This window comes from Bos indicus, chromosome 18 (assembly GCF_029378745.1).
Source record: "Bos indicus isolate NIAB-ARS_2022 breed Sahiwal x Tharparkar chromosome 18, NIAB-ARS_B.indTharparkar_mat_pri_1.0, whole genome shotgun sequence".
Lineage (NCBI taxonomy): Eukaryota > Metazoa > Chordata > Mammalia > Artiodactyla > Bovidae > Bos > Bos indicus.
The window spans coordinates 66,726,922-66,746,099 of record NC_091777.1 but is presented as its reverse complement, the minus strand read 5'-3'; the positions used below and the strand labels follow the sequence as shown (position 1 = coordinate 66,746,099).

Genomic DNA, 19,178 nt, shown 5'->3' with positions numbered 1-19,178 from the left:
GGGCCTGAGGATCGTGTCCACCTCAACAGATGTTTGTGGATGTTAAAAAAAAAAAAGATGGAGGGCTTCCCTGGTGGCTCAGTATTAAGGAATCCACCTGCCAATGCAGGGGTTTGATCCCTAGTTGGCGATCTAAGATCCCACACCATGTGCCTTGGGAGCAACACACATGCCATGACTACTGAGTCCAGGTGCCACAACTAGAGAGAAACTCACACACCGTAACAAAGTCCCAGAGCAAAACAGAAAAAAAGTCATCTCAAGGTTACATGTGGAGTTAGCATAAGGTCAATTATCACCGTTACCAGGGGCGGCTGCAACCGCGCACATAGCGCGGGCAAATGCACCGGTCATAGCAAACAAGCTCTTCCAACAACACAAGAGAAGATGCAACACAAGGACATCACCAGATGGTCAACACCGAAATCAGGTTGATTATGTTCTTTGCAGCCAAAGATGGAGAAGCTCTATACAGTCAGCAAAAACAAGACTGGGAGGTGACTGTGGCTCAGACCATGAACTCCTTATTGCCAAATTCAGACTGAAATTGAAGAAAGAGGGGAAAACCACTCAGGTATGACCTAAATCAAATCCCTTATGATTATACAGTGGAAGTGAGAAATAGATTTAAGGGACTAGATCTGATAGATAGAGTGCCTAATGAACTATGGATGGAGGTTCGTGACATTGTACAGGAGATAGGGATCAAGACCATCCCCATGGAAAAGAAATGCAAAAAAGCAAAATGGCTGTCTGGGGAGGCCTTACAAATAGCTGTGAAAAGAAGAGAAGCGAAAAGCAAAGGAGGAAAGGAAAGATATAAGCATCTGAATGCAGAGTTCCAAAGAATAGCAAGAAGAGAGAAGAAAGCCTTCCTCAGCGATCAATGCAAAGAAACAGAGGAAAACAACAGAATGGGAAAGACTAGAGATCTCTTCAATAAAATTAGAGATACCAAGGGAACATTTCATGCAAAGATGGGCTCGATAAAGGACAGAAATGGTATGGACCTAACAGAAGCAGAAGATATTAAGAAGAGGTGGCAAGAATACACAGAAGAACTATACAAAGAAGATCTTCACAACCCAGATAATCATGATGGTGTAATCACTCACCTGAAGCCAGACATGCTGGAATGTGAAGTCAAGTGGGCCTTAGGAAGCATCACTATGAACAAAGCTAGTGGAGGTGATGGAATTCCAGTTGAGCTATTTCAAATCCTGAAAGATGACACTGTGAAAGTGCTGCACTCAATATGCCAGCAAATTTGGAAAACGCAGCAGTGGCCACAGGACTGGGAAAGGTCAGTTTTCATTCAGATCCCAAAAAAAGGCAATGCCAAAGAATGCTCAAACGACCGCACAATTGCATTCATCTCACACACTAGTAAAGTAATGCTCAAAATTCTCCAAGCCAGGCTTCAGCAATACGTGAACCGTGAACTTCCAGATGTTCAAGCTGGTTTTAGAAAAGACAGAGGAACCAGAGATCAAATTGCCAACATCCGCTGGATCATGGAAAAAGCAAGAGTTCCAGAAAAACATCTATTTCTGCTTTATTGACTATGCCAAAGCCTTTGACTGTGTGGATCACAATAAACTGTGGAAAATTCTGAAAGAGATGGGAATACCAGATCACCTGACCTGCCTCTTGAGAAATCTGTATGCAGGTCAGGAAGCAACAGTTTGAACTGGACATGGAACAACAGACTGGTTCCAAATAGGAAAAGGAGTACGTCAAGGCTGTATATTGTCACCCTGCTTATTTCACTTATATGCAGAGTACATCATGAAAAACGCTGGGCTGGAAGAAGCACAAGCTGGAATCAAGATTGCCAGGAGAAATATCAATAACCTCGGATATGCAGATAACACCACCCTTATGGCAGAAAGTGAAGAGGAACTAAAAAGCCTCTTGATGAAGGTGAAAGAGGAGAGTGAAAAAGTTGGCTTAAAACTCAACATTCAGAAAATGAAGATCATGGCATCCGGTCCCATCACTTCACGGCAAATAGATGGGGAAACAGTGGAAAGAGTGTCAGACTTTATTTTGGGGGGCTCCACAATCACTGCAGATAGTGACTGCAGCCATGAAATTAAAAGACGCTTACTCCTTGGAAGGAAAGTTATGACCAACCTAGATAGCATATTGAAAAGCAGAGACATTACTTTGCCAACAAAGGTTCGTCTAGTCAAGGCTATGGTTTTTCCAGTGGTCATGTATGGATGTGAGAGTTGGACTGTGAAGATGGCTGAGCACTGAAGAATTGATGCTTTTGAACTGTGGTGTTGGAGAAGACTCTTGAGAGTCCCTTGGACTGCAAGGAGATCCAACCAGTCCATTCTGAAGTCCATTCAGCCCTGGGATTTCTTTGGAAGGAATGATGCTAAAGCCGAAACTCCAGTACTTTGGCCACTTCATGCGAAGAGTTGACTTATTGGAAAAGACTCTGATGCTGGGAGGGATTGGGGGCAGGAGGAGAAGGGGACGACAGAGGATGAGATGGCGAGATGGCATCACTGACTCGATGGACGTGAGTCTGAGTGAACTCTGGGAATTGGTGATGGACAGGGAGGCCTGGCGTTTTGCGATTCATGGGGTCACAAAGAGTCGGACACGACTGAGAGACTGAACTGAACTGAGATAAACACATATGTCCACACCAACTCTTGCACATCAATGTTCATAGCTGCATTATTCCCAGTCCCCAAGCCTGCAAACAACCCAGTGCCCAGAGAACTTAGGAATGGATAAAACAAATGTGCTAAATGTGTAAATAGCGTATTATTATCGGCAGCAAAAAAAAAAAAAAAGCAGCTCTGATAGATCCAGAGAGACAGAAAAGAGACCGGTGATTGCCAGGGGCAGGGGGAAGAGGACTTGGGGGACTGCCAACAGGGGTGCATGCTTTGGGTAATGAGAAATTTTTCAAAACCTGTGACGACTGAGGCACAGCTCTGAGAATACACTAAAAACCACTGCATCGTATACCTGCAAGGAGTGAATTGCATGGCATATGGCTGTCTCCATAAAGCTGCTAAGAAATCTCAACACTGCAATTTAACATTTTACGATGTGTGCATTTTTATTTTTTAGAATATTAAGCCTTTACCTACTTTGCTGGCTGAGTTTGTGGCGTCCCTTCAAAGTCGTGACCCAGGCCAGCGTCCTGCTCTCCTGCCCCACTCTCCCCGCCCGCCCCAGCCTTGCTCAGCAGCTCTGGGGTGCGGTACCCTACCTGCCTCTGGTGCATCTTCATCGAGTGCAGGGGCAGGCAGCCTGCTCCTGGGCCCAGCGTTGTAACCATCTCCTGCTCAACCAGCCCTAGAGCTACCAAGATGGCTGAACACACAACACGTGGAGGTGAGCACCTCCCACCACGCAGGGTCGCGTGCCCACCGGACCAGGGGGAGGTAGGCTTTGTAGTCAGGAGAGGCTAGGGGGGCCCTGACTCCTGCTGAGGGTGTGACTGGCTCATTGGGGTGACTGCCGGCTTTGAGGGGGAATCAGTCACTCTGCTTGGGGGGGAAACAGCACCCAGGGAGCTGTTTGACTCGGGATCTTACCAGGAACAGCATGGGGAGCAAGGGAAGGGGATTCGCTAATTGCCCGTTGAGGCTCTCCTGGTTTCTGGTGTTACGGAGGCAACAGAATCAGGCCTTACTTTTAGCCGGTGCAGATGTCAGATAGACCCGCGTCAGATTGCGGTTCGGCCAACCACTAGGTCGCCTCCAGCAGGCTTAATTCGGGAGCAACGGCAGAGGAAAGAGACGGAGCTGGAGGGAGGCCCAGCTGAGGACAGAGGCTCTCGGTGGCCTCGAGGACCAGATGAGACGGGGTGGGAAGCGAGCAACTGGGACCAGGCGGGAAGACGCCGACGCCGCCCACGGTCTTGGCCCAGAGGCAGCCCGGGCGATGCTGGGGTGCGGGGTGCCCGGGAGGCTGGCCGAGGAGGCTTGGCTCAGTTACAACAGGGTGACCGTGCTGCGGGAGCTGGCTGGGGCAAGCGGTCTAAAGCCGATGGAAGACAGTGACGGATGTGACCCCGTGATGCGCGAGGCCGCGCCAACAGGGCAACAGGCACACCCGAGCACGTGGGTGGGGCGGAGCCTGCCTGCTGTCCGCAGAGACGCAGAGCTCGTGGGCTTCGCCCGAAGGATGGAAAAGGGAGGTTGGAAAAGCAAGTCCACGACGTTCTGGGGCCTCTGCCGCTGGAAGCCTTTCCTTCCCGGGAAGGCGGGCGGGGGCCATGTGTCCGGAAGACGCTGATGAGTCCGCGGAGAATTTAAAAACCCCTTACCCCACCAGCTGACCGTGAGACAGGGGGATTGTTCGAGATGATGCAGGTGGGCCCAGCGTCATCACGAGGGTCCTCAGAGGTGGAAAAGGAGGGCAGAGGAGAGTGTCGGGCGAGCCCGCTTGAGCACTGAGTGGCCACTGCCAGCCTAGAAGGTTTGGGGAAGGGCAGTGAGCGTGGCACACAGGCCTCTAGGGTGGAAAAGTATAGCGATGGTTCTCCCAGAGATCAGAGAAGGAAAGCAGGCCTGCGGGACCTGGACTTCAGCGCAGTGAGACTATGCCTGCCTCCTGACCTCAGAACTGCAATCTGTTTTGTTTCTTAAAACAATTAGAAAAAGAAAATAAGAACAGAAATCCCACGCTCGAGAAAACTTGCCACTCCCACTCTGCGGGGAGTCTGTTTTGAGGAAACACGCAGGTTGCCCCCCGAGGGTCTGCTCAGGTGTGTCCTCAGGGCACGGGGAGCTGTGAGGGAGAGGCAGACAGGGAACTGACGGGGCCTGGTGGAAACCCAGGAAGTGGAATCTCCACCTAGGCATCATGACACGTCCCATTTTTAGCAACACAGGGAGGTGGGCGGGAAGAGCAGGGCTCAGAACAACACGCTGGGGCCTCGCCCGCTGTAAAACCCCACCCCGTTTGAACACGGAGAAAAACAGTGCCATCCAGGACCACTTTTGTGACCTTTGTCCTCTGGTACATTTCAGACTTTCCTAAGTAAACAGAAACTACTTTAAACATGGAAAATCTCCCAGGAAGGCTGCCTGCCTGCCCCCGCCCACCCCTCACTACCTGTGTGCAGCTGGGCCCTGCCCGCCACCTTCCTCTGTGACCCCAGCTCAGACCTCACCTCTGGCTGCCAGCCAGACTGTGTTATAATGAGGAAGAACCTTTGAATTCTGTCACCTGAGTCCATCACTAAGTCACTAAGTGATGCTGCTTAGTCACTAAGAATGCTGCTTCTAAGCTTAAATTATACATAATAGCCCGCCTCTGGGAGCCCTGACTCACAGGTAGTGAGCATTTAAGCTAGAATTCCTTTGTTTAGCTCACAGGAGACCTCCTGACCACACCACCTGTGAGTGTCTACAGGAAGGAGGAAATGAACACATCCCCTCTGAAGCAGGAAATGTTTCACCTGACTCCATCACCTCTCAGTGTAAGAGCAGCCTGGATTTTAACTCAGACGAGATGGTTCTTTGGGGCACAAGTCTCCTACCGTCTCAGTTTGCTGGCTTTTTGAATACACGCACTACTCCTTGCCCTCACCACTCAGGCTCTCAGTTCATCAGCCTGTCATGCACCAAGCAACACAAGCTTGGATGCGGTAACGAGGTCACCGGTGCCCAGTTCCACCTGCAGCCTGGCTGTACTTCCCCGGGCCTGAGTATGGTCAACAGCTCAAAGGTCCCTGGGCATTTGGGGGGCATGGAGGATTGGGCATGGAGGAGGTGGGTCCCTGGGATGAAGGCTTCTCCCTCCCGGTTTCAGGCTGCAGTAAGCCCCCCAACCCCCGTCCAGGTGTCCTCCACCTTGCCCGGTAACGATGGTTACTGCAGCACTCAACACCCTCCTGCAACCCCTGCATGTGCCCAAGGCTGCAGGGGGCTCAATTCTTGGGCGCACGTGTTTCCCTGAAATCACCTCCCACAAAATGCTCGTTTTAGAGCAGAATGGAGACCGAAGCGCACCGAGTAACAGCCCCCAAGACGTCCACGTCCTAACCCCTGGAGCCTTGAATGTCACCTCACATGCAAAGGGCTTGTGCAGATGAGAGCAGGAGGGTGGGTGGACGTGGAAGCCGTGCAGTCCTGAGACTAGGACCACCACGGTTACTGGGGACTCTGGACGCAGCCCCGAGGGCCTGACGAGGAGGAGGCAGCGTGGGACCGCACCGTCCACAGAGAGCACTTCGGATGGAGTGAAGAGCCACCAACCAAGGGGTGCAGCGGCCTCTACACGTCAGAAAAACTCTTGCAGTGGATTCCCCCTTAGAGACTTCAGGGGGAACCAGCCCTGCTGACACCGTGACTGGGCCCAGGGAGACCCAATCCAGAGTCCCAAGAGGACACACGTGTTGTGTTAAGCCATCGCAGCAGTAGGAAAGTACCACAGGATGCTGGCTGAGACCTGAACGACTGCCCAGGACCCAGATGGGCCGCCGGGGGTGACCCACTGTGCAGGCTGTGGGGACGCAGCCCTGAGCCGCCGGCCTACAGGCCTAAGTGACATCTGTTCTCGGAGCCCATCCTTGTCCAGAAATCCTTGGAGAGAAATTCCCTTCACGTCCACTCAGGCGGGGACAACAATGCCAGCAGTTGGGTGTGCGGCCAAGGAGCAGGTGGGCTGGACGCTGGCCCGGCTCGGGGGCCGGCTGCTCGGCAGCTCCAGGGGCTAGGCGGGAGGGCAGTTGCTCTGATCCGATCAGCAGAGACCATACACCAGGATTCTTCTGCAGAAACGTCTCCAGTTTAAAACTGGAATCTGTTAAAACTCTAAAACGCACAGTGGATAAACTTCAACTTTGCAGCTGGCTGCTGACGGAAGCAGGCCGTGCTCTCCTGGGGTTCCTGGCCCGTCCACACTCAAACCTCGGGCCCAGCTTCTGCAGGAGGAGTGGGAGGGGCCTGGTCACCAAGCCAAGTGGTCCCAGAGGTCAGGCGAGCCTGCACTAGGTCACCGGTGGGAGCTTCCAAGTCCCCTGGCTGCGCTGGGCTGGCGGAGGCCTGGAGCCCAGGCCTCTCAGAAAGCTGGGGTGGGGGAGGCAGGAGACGGGGAGCATTGACTCCGGGGGGAGACTGAGGGGGGCCGAGGGATCCCCTGGGACTCTGACCTGCTCCAGGGTCCTGGGCGGCCTCCAGGTCTCCAGGCCTCGCTGGCGCAGGGATGGGAGACCGCCCTTCCCACGCTCAAGGGGCCTCGGGCCGGTGACTCTTGCGGTGGATGACCAGCTGGGACTTCCAGTCGAAGCTGTGGCCGCAGTCAGCACAGAGGTGGCGCCGCTGGCCGGCGTGGCCCTTGCGGTGGATGACCAGCTGCGACTTCCAGCTGAAGCTGTGGCCGCACTCCTCACAGGCGTAGCCGCGCGGGCCCGGGAGCGCGCGTTGGGGCGGGCCGGCCGGTGGCTTCTCCGTGCACGGGCCGCCGGCGTGCGCGCGGCGGTGGATGACGAACACTGACTTCCAGTCGAAGGCGCCGCCGCACTGAGTGCACGTGTAGGGCTTGCTCCTCGGCGGCGGCGGTGGTGGCGGGGCCTCGGGGCCACCGGGCCGGCCCTCGCTCTCATCTCCTGGGGAGTGAAGGAGGCCAGGTCACCTGGGGGCCCAGCACTGTCCAGCCGAGGCCTCCTGGGCACCCCGCCAGCCCCCATTCTCCACCCCCGCCCCTGCCCCACCCGCACCTGCACCCCAACCCCCACCGAGGGACCTTGAGAGGCCACTCACCCGGGCGGAGGCGTCTCCGCCCCTCGGATCCGGTGCTCAGCACCTCCGGCTGAGACTCCGCGCGGGACTCAGGCAGGGGGTGCGGCAACCCTGCTTGAGGTGGGGGGCCCATCAGGTGAGGGGTTCGCACGAATGAAGGGCCGGGGGCGGGGGGGCAGCCCTTGGGAAGCGCTGGGAGGCAAGGTGCGCCCAAGGGCCCGGACAAGGAGAGGGGTCCTCACCCAGGGAAACCACCGTGCCGTACTTCTCCAGCATCGCGTCCCAGTACAGCTCCTTCTGGGATGGTTCCAGGAGCCCCCACTCCTGCAGGGACACAACCCATCACCCACATAACTATCTACCCTGCACCCACCAGGCCGATCCTGGCCAGAGCCCTGCTGGTCCCCTGAGGGGTGGCAGGTTACCAAAGCCTCACCTGCTGAGATGGGAACCAGTGAGCACTGAAGATGTAGGCCCGGGAAGGGAGCTGCGTCTTGGCTCACCAGTCACCCTCAGCTGCCCCACCCCTCGTTCTGGCCGCAAAGAAGGAAGCTGAGGACACCTGGATGGCCCTGGGACTGCGTGTGCTGCGTGGAGCAAAAGGCCAGGGAATGGCGAGGACCCCAACCACCTCTCCCCTGCCTCTGGTTTCAAGGGTAATAGAGATCCTCAGGGAAAGTGCCCAGCACCTCAGCAAACTTGCAGGGAGGCTGGGGCGCCAGAGGGCAGGCACAGCCTCGCACCTCCGGGCACAGCTGGGCCGGCTGTGGATGATGCAACCAGGCCTTCAGGCTGCGGCTGGGTCCTCGCGAGCTTCTCAGTGCAGAGAGGGTTAGGAACAGTGTCACTGGGAAAGGACAAGACCCTGCTGCCTGCACTCAGGACCCAAGCCCTCCAGTGACAGGGGCTTCCACGCCCAGTTGGTTGCAGCTGAGGGCTGACTGGCCTTGGATGAAGGCCCCGGGCCATTTCCTGGTAAAAGTGTCTCTATTCTGACCTCAGGTGTGCAAGGGAGGCCAGACTGCTGGGTGGCACTCAGGCTTTCCTGCCACACTGGGGACCCTGTCCCCTCTGCACAAGCCCATGAGGGTTCACCCCGGGTGCCGGCTCAGGACTCCTGCCAATCTCCGTCTCACGTCTGTAAGTGCGAAACCTACCTCTGCCAGTTCCCATCACTCTAAACCAGGTTCCCAGTTCCCTGAGAGCAGAATTCTTTCCAAGCACTGTTCTGTCCCCCCGGCCCTGCCAGGGGTACCCTGACACCAACTCCACTTCAGGGCAGCAAAGAGGACAAGAAGCACTGGCGAAGGAGCCTGGACATCCGGCAGGACAGAGAGCAGCCCCTGAGGACACCCTCTTCCTGCAGCAGGGCTGTACTCGCCAACCAGGGGCTGCTCACCTGAAGCCGGGGTGGCTGGAAGGGTGCGGAGGTCGGTTCCTGTTGTTCGACGTGCTCCTTGTGGGACTGGGCTGGAGGTGGGGGGCTGGAGGATGCTAGGAAGCCAGGCAGGCAGGGGTCAGGGACTGTCCCTGCGAGCCAGTGCAGGCAAGGAGCTGGCATTGGTGCTGTAGCCTGGGCCCTCCTCTGGCAACAGGAGGTGTGCTCTTTGTGTGCCAGGCACACGGCAGGTGGGCAGCCAGCCCTTCCCTCCAGCCTCTGGGGGGCCCAGTCCCTGTGGGGCCCGCCTCCCAGCTGGAGACGCCAGACCCACTCCAGGAGCCCCCAGTCTCTGCACAACCTCTCCTGGACTCCCCCACCTTGACTCTCAAGGGGCCCCAGCCCTCGTGCACCCGCACCTCACCTATCTCCTGCATGTAGCCATCAGGCTCCTCCTTCACGCTGCAGCTGAGCTGGGCATTGCCCTCCATCTGGGCATCCTTTGGCCCCTCCCCAGAGGCTGCCCTGAGGGGCTCCACTGTCCCTGAGGGGTGGACACCCCCCACCAACTCCTCTGTCTTCTGCGTGGCTGGGAGCACAGCTTGCTGTAGGACATGTGCTGTAATCTGAGGGGGGAGGGAGGGTCATTGGGGTGCTAGTTTCACTCTGTCCCTCAGAGAAGCCACCACCACCACACTCACCCAACCCAGCAGCTGCCCAGGGTCACGCTGCAGGTCTTCGACCAGGACAACCGCCTCCTCAGGGCTGCCTGGCTGCTGGCCCCGCACCCAGGCCTGAATCTCAGGGGGCAGCGCCCCCAGGAACTGCTCCAGCACCAGCAGGTCTAGTATCTGCTCCTTGGAGTGCGCCTCGGGCTGTAACCACTGGTGGCACAGAAACTGCAGCCGGGCCAGAGCCACCCGGGGACCAGCCACCTCCTGGTAACAGAAGCCCCGGAAGCGCTGGCGTGCCGTCTCAGGATTCTCTGGGATGGCCTCCGGGTCCAGAGAAGGCAGATTTGGGGGACCCAGTGGGGATGGCATTGTGCGGGGAATCTTCCTGGAGCCACCTGCAGGAAAGAGGGGTCAGAGTGTCAGCCACAAGGCCACAGCCAAGGTGAGGCAGCTGCGTGCAGACAGCCCCAGCCCAGGGGTGGTGGTGGTGGTGCTGATGTCTGGACAGAGAGGACCCTAGTGTGGGGACGCTCGAGGCTGAACTGGGGAAAGTTTAGTGGAAGGAAAGGTCACGAGAGCTGGAACTAAGAGCAGAAGGAAATCTTGTGAATCACTTGGAGTCGGATGGAGCTTCCAGGGAACAGCTAGATGATGCTGAACCCAAGGCCAGGGGAATTACCCCAGGCTTCCAGGGTCAGGCCGAGGAGCCGAGGGTGGGGGAACCAGGGTGAGAACAGGCTACCCGTCCCCTCCATCTCTGGGTGACGTTGATTCAAGAGGGGCACCCCGAGGGGCTGGTCTGCGCCACGGGCGAGGCAGGGGCCGACGTGCACCCCGAGACACCGTGCTCGCTGACACTAGACAGCTGTGCGTGACTCACACCGTGTGGACCGTACTTGTGAAAGGCGGAAGCCAAGCAAAACAGAGCCTAGGGCTGTATGGGGCGCTCCGCGGACAACCGTGTCCCGGCCCTGAGGGTCCGCAGGGAGACGCGTCCACATGGGGGGGCCTGTCCGACAGGTTGGACAGGGCCCGACCCCCAGAGCTGGCCTTCCACAGACGGAGGGGAGACGGGGGTCCTCCGCGAGGAAGGGACGGCGCCCCAGACGGAGGAGGGGCCAGACGAAGGCTCGGGGGCGGGGCGCTCCGCACGCGTCGGGTGGCAGCGGGAGGGCCCACGCGCATAGGGCGGCGGCGGGAGGGGCCCGTGCGCCGCGCCGGCCGGCGCTCACTCCGCCACCCCGAGCCACTGCGGTGAGCGGCCCCGCCCCCTTCCGCGGGCCACCCCCCCCATGGGCCCGCCCCTCGCGCGTTGCCCCGGCGACGCGGCCCTGACCCATCACGCGTCTGCTTTGAAGCCCCGTCCCTTCCGCAGCTCCCGTCGGCCTGCCCTTCGCGCGTTGCCTCGGCGACGCCGCCCTGGCGAATCACACGTCTGCTCCGAGACCCCGCCCCCCTCCCGTCGGACTACGTTTCCCATGAGCCTCAGCACGCGAGCACAGGAGCGGCCTCAGAGCAGGTGCTCTTTCTCGGAGGCCTCGCATGACTGAGGGGCGCCCCGTTCCTCCGTGAGGCATCTGCGGCGCCGCGGGCTTCGGGGGTCTCCCGCCCCGTCCCGGCAGCCGCTCTCCCTTTGCACCCGCCCCCGAAGACTCACCAACTGCAGAGATGGACGAGACCTCCGGACGTTGTGCATGCGCACAGCAGGCCGGCACCTATTGGCCGAGAGGTGAGGCGGGGCGGGGCGTGACCTCTCGGCCAATCAGGCTAGCGCTCCGCCCTGGTGCTCTCCCTGCAGCCTCCTTCTGGGCGCCGGCGGTCGCCGTGGTTACCGCGGGAGCACAGCGGCCCGCCTCCCGCTATTTCCAAGGCGACCGCCGGAGCGTGGCCGTGCCCTCCCAGGCGGCGGGAAGTTTCCCAGAGACTCGCCTCTCGGGGTCCCAGGAGGAAGCAGGGACCTGCCGGGAAGGCTGGCCTAACCCATGAGCGTTCTCCGCCTTCCCCAGGAATTTCTCCAGCGAGGGTGGCGCTGGGGTCCGTCATTCGACTACCACTGAGCGCCCTGCGGGTGTGCAGGGACAGCAGGCACTCATCTACTGATGAGGAAACTGTCCCGTAATCTATATCCTCAGACTCTCAGACGTGCCTTCAGCTAGATGAGTCCTGCAAAAAAAGGTCTCTTCCACCATCTACCATGTGGGGAGAGCTGGAGCTCTAACAGCCTATTCAGGAGATTTCCCTCAGTCATGTTTATTTTGGGTCTACCCTTCCAGAGGGCTGCTGGTTTTCAAGCCTTCTGGATTTCTACAGCGTGAGCCTGGTTGGACCACCCTGCACGTCCACCAGCGCCAACTCAGTATTTGGCTTTTCCCTAAATCGGTACTAGCTCCTCGATTTCCACCCACTTCTAGCTTCCGTATGCCATTGCCTCCTCTTTCACGATCCTACTTGTGGTTTTGTGTTTTATTTACTTATTGGCCACACCACGCAGAATGTGGGATCCTAGTTCCCCAATTAGGGATCGAACCCTGGGCCCTCAGCAATGGAAGCTTGGAGTCCTAACCACCGGACTGCCAGGGAATTCCCAAGGGTTAGTGTTTCAAACGCTCCCTGTGGTTTCAGTGGGTTTCTGGACCAAGTAAGATGCATGTGTTCAGTCCTTCATCTTGACCTAGAAAACCCACAAAAACTTAGTCATAACACATTCGGGGTTAAGCAGAGGGGTCAGCCTGGCAGGACACAGCCCAACATGACCACAAAAGTTTGGAGGACAACTCTGGGGCCAAGACATGGGGGCAGGGGGATACTTATGGTTGCTGTTCCTACCCCTTGGTACTGGGAGGGTGGACTTGAGGAGGGTGGAGGAACTGGGGTAGTAGGAGCCAACCACATGGCAACAAAAGCTCAGTGAAGCAGGAAGGAGGCTGGACAGGGCACCAGGCCTAGCCTGAGGGGTCAGTAGGGCTCAGGGTGGAAACCAGGTTCCAGGAGCTTCTTCTGAGATGCAACAAAGGTTGCATGTGACTGATTCTCTGGGAACCTGTTTGATATGCAACAGGCTCCTTTGCTCTTGAGTCCCACGGGCTCCTACCACAGCGCTCTGTAAGCTGTGGGGTTTGCCTGCATCTCACAGCCACACCAACAGACCCTGATATAGCCTGCTCAATGCTCCCTCATGGAGGCCTGCCTAGGGGAAGACAAGACAGAGTCAGGCCAAGGCAAGGACCAGGGCAGAGAGGTTGGGCCCAAGACGGCTGGACACTGGCTCAGAGGACCTGCCTCTGAGGAGTCTTGGGGAGCGTGACCCTGTGTGACCCCTCTCCCTACCCCCAAGTCTCCTTTCCTTCAAAGACTTGTGAGGTTTCAGGGGCGGCAGCCTGCCGGCAGGTTTAAACCTAAAAATGTGAGGTCTTGAGGTGATGGAGCTGGAGCGCTCACTGGGCTGGGGTCAACCTTCTGGGTCACCACACGTGGCCACAGCCTCAGATTCCAGGGTCTGGACCCACAAGGGCTCATCTCCCAGCAGAGCTGCAGCGTGGGGCAGCCCCACCCCATCCGGGTCCCCGACTGCTCAGGGGACAGACAGGCTGCACCTCTACCCTGCAGCCCCTCACAGGGACCAGGCCTGAAGCCAGGGCCCTGCAGCTGTGTGACAACACGTGTGCATCACGCTGAGATGAAACCCGCTTCAGGCCAGCTATGTTCATGTTTCTAAAAAGAAACCTTTATTAGGGAGTCTCTCTGGACTCTGTCTTATCAAAACCTTCTGAACCACGACCTGGAGGCTGAGGCCTCGGACCTGCACAGTGCCGTGCAGAGTTTAAAACGTACCTCCAAGCCGCAATTTCTAGTCTTTTCCCCTCCAATAAATGCACCGTTAACTTCCCTGGAGGTGAGACCCCGGGTGGAGATGCCCCAGGTGGAAGGCCACAAGAAGCCAACCGGGCCCCCAGCCTATTTGTCTGCCTCAGTGCCCCTACCGGGTGGGCTGTGGCACCCTGGGAAGGGGTCTCAGAAGAGCGCCACACACAGCTTCAGGTGGTGTCAAGTCCTCCACCCCATGAGGGGAGCACAGGCAGGCACACGGACACTGGATCCCACAGAAGCAAGTGGCCAATCCGCCTCCTCTGAACCTGTTGCTGTGGTCACCTTCCATCAGGGCAGTGGGGCTGGAGAGGCTCGGATGGCGCTGACTTTAGGGAGGGCAGGACACAGGAGCTAAGCCGGGACCACAATCTGAGTGAACAAGCATAGCCAGGGAACCGGCACTCTGCACCTTGCCCCCCAGCTCCCTGAGGACTCCCCTCCTCCTGAGGGTCGGCCTCGTGCAGGGAGCCAGGCAGGCTTCACCTTCCGAGCTGGCAGGCTAAGTGTGGGGTGAAGGGGCGAGCTCTCTGCGCCTCAGCCTCCTCTGGGGAGTGGAGACCCCAGCCACACCAGCCCCTCAGCGCTGTCAGGAGAAGCCGCTGCAGGCAGAGGCGGAGCTGGCGGGAGCCTGCGGGGATTGCAGATTGCCGTCTGCAGCCTCAATGTTTTCTCTTCCCCGGAGGTGGGAGCTGAGGCTCAGAGCCCAGCCACTGGTTCTAAAGCCAACAGCCACCTCCCACAAGGCCTCCTGTCCACGGGCCCGCTCCCAGGAAGCCTGAGCTGAACTGAGGCCTGGGGTGGGGGATCTCCCGGCAGCGGGGGTGCAGCGGTTCTCTACGAAGCCTCGTTTGGGTGGAAACCTCGGAAATGTCTCCGGACCACCTCCACGCCCTCCAGCACCTCCCGTTCTGGTAGTACCACAGGGAAGACACGCGTGAACCGGCAGCACCCTGCCGGCCTCCCCCGTCCTTTCTGCAGCCAGACCGCTTGAGGCTGGAGGGGTGAGCTGTGGCCGACAAGCGGCAGATCTCGTCACCAGGTGCAGGAGGAACCCCAGTGCCCGCACCGAGCTCCTCCAGAGTGGAGGCCTCTGCGGAGGAGGGGGCTTGTGTGCGCGGAAGGGCCCAACCACCCGCCGGGGAAGGTCGGGCCGCACCCTCAGGCCTCAGTGGTTCTCAGGATGGTGGCTGGCCCCGAGGTGGCGGGGAGCCCGGCTTCCCGCCCCAGCGCGCCCTCGGGCGATGCCCCCGAAGGCGGCCTGGACGGGGGGCGCGGGCCAGCCCGGGGCCGCCGTGCCGGCTTCTCGCCGGTGTGGAGCCTCTGGTGGTGGAAGAGGGCCGGGCGCTCGCGGAAGGCGCGTCCGCAGTGCGCACACACGAACGGCTTCTCGCCCGTGTGGATGCGCCGGTGGCTGAGCAGAACGGCGCCCTTGGCGAAGGCCTTGCCGCAGTCCGCGCAGCGGAAGGGCCGCTCGCCCGTGTGCAGCAGCCGGTGCTGCCGCAGGTTGGAGCTGTGGCTGAAGGCGCGGCCGCACTGCGCGCAGGCGAAGGGTTTCTCGCCCGTGTGCACGCGCCGGTGCTTGAAGAGCGACGAGCCCTGGCTGAAGGCAGCCCCACAGAGCGCGCAGGCGAAGGGCTTCTCGCCCGTGTGCGTGCGCTCGTGCTGGATGAGGTGCGAGTTGCGGCAGAAGCTGCGTCCACAGCGCGCGCACGCGTAGGGCCGGCCGCCCGCATGGATCTTGCGGTGCTGGCTGAGGTTGGAGCGGTGGCTGAAGGCCTTGCCGCACTCGGCGCATCGGAAGGCCTTCTCGGCCGTGTGGATGCGCTGGTGCCGCACCAGCGACGAGCTGTGCCGGAAGGCCTGCCCGCAAGCCAGGCAGCTGTAGGGGGTCTCCCCGCTGTGGATGCGCTGGTGCTGCGTCAGGTGCGACGTCTGGCTGAAGGCTTTGCCGCACTGCGTGCACTCGTACGGCCGCTCCCCGGTGTGTGTGCGCAGGTGCTTGAGCAGGTCGGAGCTCTTCACGAACACCTTGCTGCACGCCCTGCACTCGAAGGGCTTCTCCCCAGAGAGGAGGCCAGGCCCGGGCTGCAGTGCCTCACTCAGCTCGGCCCAGCCGGGAGGCTCGCGCCAGGCCGGGCCCATCCCTCGCGCTCCTGGAGCCCCGGGAGCACTCGAGAAGGCTCCCCCGGGGGCCTCGCGTGCCCAGGGCTTCCGCCGCTCTGACACCCGGGGTGGCTGGCTGGGCGTGGGGTGCTCTGCGAGGGCCTTGTCCCCAGGTGGCGGCCGCAGAGAAGAGGTCAGCCGGAGGCTCACGCTGGCGTCGCCCCTGCCCGGCCCCAGCCGGAGCCTCTCCCAGTAGATCACGGACACCCCGGTGGGTCTCCTCTCCCGGGAAGGGGAGATGCTGCGCCGACCCTCCGGGATCTTCCCGCGCTCACAGGCACCCGCGGTGGGGAGGACCCTGGCAGGCGCCAGAGGGGAGCCATCCCCGAAGGCCCCTGGGAATGGGGCTTCTCCAGAAACACAACCGTCCTCCACCAGAGGAGGGGAGCCTGCAGGCACAGAAACGGTGGACAACTGGGTCATCCTGGGCGGGCCGTGGGGGTGGGCGAGGGGACCCCAGACCCAGCGTGGATGAGGGGGACAGGGGCCTGACTACCTTCAGGTGCAGAGCTGACCCCGGGGTTCTCCTCTCTGCTCCTCCCTCACCAACTCTGGTACTGACCGCCTGGGCCCTAGCACCTACTGACTGCCTCTCCCCCGTAGGACCCCACCAAGGCAAGACCACAAGTGATCTGGGCAAGACTGTGTCCCCAGGGCCTGGAATGGAGCTGGCCACCCCAAGTGCTCAAGAAACCATGCACCCATAAATAAATGGCCTCACGGATGAGGTGGCGAGGGAAGACTGGAAGGGTCTGAGGCCACACACACTGGCCGAGGGTGGAACTCTGGGCAGGTCTCCCCATGGCCTGGAGGCGGCCCCGAAGCCACCTTCAAAGGGTGGCCAAAGTCGGAGCCTCTAGAAGAGGCTGAAAGTGAACAGTCAGGAGGGTGGGAAGCCAGAAAGGACCACGTCCGGGAAGGGAGGCGTACGAAGCCAGCTCAAAGACTGGCCGCCAGCTCACACCCCGAGCCCCACTCACCGTGGTGGGGCCTCCTCTGGGCATCCCAGGCCAAGGTCACGTCCGCCCCACTGAGAACCCAGGGCTCGTTGCCGCACTCCAGCTGCGTGACCACACGGGGCCGGGACACAGACAGGCCTGCAGGAGAAGACGGGCGAGTGAGGGGCAGACGGAGGGGCTGGGGCTTCATGGGACGCAGACAGCACCGTCTGTGAGGATGAGGAGGCCAAGGGCATACCCCAGGGCAGGGTCACACCTCCTCCCACGAGTGAGGAAAACCGTGCTGGCAGCACCAGCAGGGGACTGAGTGCTGAGACACCACAGTTAACAGGGATGCTTGGCCAGTGGGCACGTGGCTGCCAGGCGATGAGAGGTTAGTGCTGGCAGCCCAGCCTGGCTTCGCGTGGGGACCCAGCACTTACCCAGCGAGGCCAGGAGGGCGAAGTTCTCCAGCATCACCCGGCGGTACAGAGCCCTCTGCGCTGTATCCAGGAGCCCCCACTCCTCCTGGGAGAAGTGCACGGCCACATCCTCAAAGGCCATTAGGCCCTGCCAGAGTCGGAAGGTGGACACAATGAAGCTACGGCTGTGTGACCCAAGACCCAGCTCTCTGCCCCAAAAGCTACCTCTGCGCACGTCTCTCAGCTGCTACCCGCCCCCCCAACAAGTCTCTGCAGGTGGAACGCCCCTGACCTGGTTGAGCCCCTCTGCCTTCCTTATCTAGGCCGTAGATGCCTCTTTAACCCCGCCTGACCATCTACATGAGGAAGCCCCAAGGGAAGCCCCTGGTGCCCACCCATTCTCCAGCCTTTGCAAATGCTGACCCACCCAAAGGTGCCCTCACTGCTCCTGCACAAGTAACAGCAAGTGACGGCAGCAGAGCCCCCAGGACACGCCCATCCCTGCAGGGACGCCCTCTCCTGCTGAACTCGCCCAACATTTCGAGGCTGCTCTTTGAACCAGAGGGCTGGCTGATCCCCTGCAGTCGCCACAGGCAAGATCCCAAGGACCTGGCGGGCACACAGAAGCCACTTCCCTCCTCCAACAGTCAGACCTCCTCTATTTCCTCCTCATTCGGCTGCCGCCTCCTTTCCCTCAGCCACCTGCCAGACTTCCCCCAAGAGCCCCAGGACTGCCAGCCATTTCCATCTCCCTAGAACCCTAAGTATCTATGCATGTCCCTGGCTGACTCCATGAGATCCCCTCCTCCTACGTTTGATTCCCAGGCTCAGCCTCACTCAGAACACCAGGACACTGTCGTTGGACAGCTACAATTCCAGGTCCATGTGACACCTCCACTCTAAGATACCATAGACTCTTACCAATTTCCCCTTAAACCTACTTTCCCTTCAAATGCCTAATTTTGTCTACAGCACCTTCTTCCCCCTCCCCCACTCTGTCCCACTGAGTGATAGTTGTCACTGACACAGTCCCAGGGCAAGGATGTAATCAAGGGTTTTCGATTTCAGGCCAAGCTCCCAAATCCTGGCCCCACACCTGCATCCTGTTGGGTGCTCCGCGGAAAACCTTAGAATGGTCCTTCCATTGGGGACTCACGCACATCCCACTTGCTACACCAGAGTATCTACACAGAATTCTCTTCTCCACTGCCCGGACTCTGGCCGCAGCCTGCTCCCTGCACAGCGCCACCCCCTCTGCTGCCCTCCATCCAGAAAACGATAGGATACGTAAAACCTCGTGACTTAAAGCATGTCCAGTCTCCAGTGCCCTGGGATAGTCTTAATTCCTCGGCCTGTCCTTTAGGACATACCCTCTCCTGGTCCCGCAGTTTCGGTTTCGGAAGCGCCTACACTCAGGCTTCCCTCCCAGCTTTTGTACACGGGGCAACGTCCCCTGGGAAGTTCTACTCACACCTCACCCCCTTAGCTGCAAGAAGTGGGGATCCCACGAGTGCACGCCCAACCGGCCGGAACACCAGGGCCTAGGACGAAGCGCGAGGGGAAGACATCAGGTGAACTGCCTCCCCGGCTTGGGGCTCTGGTCCCTGGAAGAGGCAAAGTGGGGTGGGGCGCCCGGGCTCTAGCTACTCACCTGTTCCTGGTCGGGCTGCGCCGCCGCCGCCGCCATTGGAACCTGCAGAAAGGGCGGGCGCCCAGACGCGGGCCTCACTCCCCGTCCGTCAAGGGCGCCGCGTCGGGGCTGCGTGGAAACCAGAGAGCGCGCGGCTCGGCGGCAGCCCAAGCGGCACCCGGGGAAACTGAGACCGGCTATGAGTCGTGGGCCTCCTGGCTCCGCCGCCCGCGCCTCGAATCTCCTCCCGCGCGTCCTCGCTGCCCGCGCCTCGGGTCACAAGACCCTCCAGCCAAGCCGGCCGCGACCCTGCCCTCTCCGGCCGTCACCGGCGTGGCCCGACACCGGTAGCCAAGTGACAGTCCCAGGCGCCGGAAGTCCAATC

The 19,178-nt window shown here is 59.8% G+C and overlaps 2 protein-coding genes across 9 annotated transcripts; both read right to left on the bottom strand.

Annotated features, from left to right (window-relative positions):
* Nucleotides 1-3,059: 3,059 nt before the first annotated feature.
* Nucleotides 3,060-11,510, bottom strand: ZNF446 (zinc finger protein 446). 5 transcript variants are annotated; one of them, XR_011561808.1, is made up of 8 exons: nt 10,670-10,939; nt 9,801-10,168; nt 9,524-9,725; nt 9,121-9,215; nt 7,964-8,045; nt 7,743-7,835; nt 7,133-7,588; nt 3,060-6,904 (listed from the first exon to the last, which is right to left on the bottom strand). XR_011561808.1 is itself a non-coding variant. In XM_019978160.2 (7 exons), the coding sequence occupies exons 2-7, from the start codon at nt 10,140-10,142 to the stop codon at nt 7,209-7,211; spliced, it is 1,194 nt and encodes a 397-aa protein (XP_019833719.2). In that variant the 5' UTR covers nt 10,143-10,168; nt 11,431-11,510; the 3' UTR covers nt 3,060-7,208. The 5 variants fall into 5 exon arrangements, 4 of the variants coding, with proteins under 4 accessions (XP_019833719.2, XP_019833716.2, XP_019833720.2 ...); XM_019978160.2 differs by lacking the exon at nt 10,670-10,939 and adding an exon at nt 11,431-11,510 and having other exon boundaries at nt 3,060-7,588; XM_019978157.2 differs by lacking the exon at nt 10,670-10,939 and adding an exon at nt 11,110-11,420 and having other exon boundaries at nt 3,060-7,588.
* Nucleotides 11,511-13,475: 1,965 nt separating this feature from the next.
* Nucleotides 13,476-19,178, bottom strand: ZNF324 (zinc finger protein 324). 4 transcript variants are annotated; one of them, XM_070772421.1, is made up of 5 exons: nt 18,815-19,178; nt 18,534-18,704; nt 17,185-17,311; nt 16,784-16,900; nt 13,476-16,192 (listed from the first exon to the last, which is right to left on the bottom strand). In XM_070772421.1, the coding sequence occupies exons 3-5, from the start codon at nt 17,303-17,305 to the stop codon at nt 14,799-14,801; spliced, it is 1,632 nt and encodes a 543-aa protein (XP_070628522.1). In that variant the 5' UTR covers nt 17,306-17,311; nt 18,534-18,704; nt 18,815-19,178; the 3' UTR covers nt 13,476-14,798. The 4 variants fall into 4 exon arrangements, with proteins under 4 accessions (XP_070628522.1, XP_019833708.2, XP_019833710.2 ...); XM_019978149.2 differs by having other exon boundaries at nt 18,635-18,704; XM_019978151.2 differs by having other exon boundaries at nt 18,642-18,704.

Excerpts from the sequence above, each read along its gene's own strand:
- ZNF446 (XM_019978157.2), bottom strand. Across the intron at positions 9,726-9,800 it reads CTGGGCAGCTGCTGGGTTGG|ATTACAGCACATGTCCTACA; the intron begins GTGAGTGTGGTG and ends CTCCCCCCTCAG. Across the intron at positions 9,216-9,523 it reads TGGCTACATGCAGGAGATAG|CATCCTCCAGCCCCCCACCT; the intron begins GTGAGGTGCGGG and ends CTGGCTTCCTAG.
- ZNF324 (XM_019978151.2), bottom strand. The coding sequence starts at position 18,850 with ATGGCGGCGGCGGCGGCGCAGCCCGACCAGGAACAG. Across the intron at positions 18,705-18,814 it reads CGCAGCCCGACCAGGAACAG|GCCCTGGTGTTCCGGCCGGT; the intron begins GTGAGTAGCTAG and ends GCTTCGTCCTAG. Across the intron at positions 16,901-17,184 it reads CGCCCTCCTGGCCTCGCTGG|GCCTGTCTGTGTCCCGGCCC; the intron begins GTAAGTGCTGGG and ends CTTCTCCTGCAG.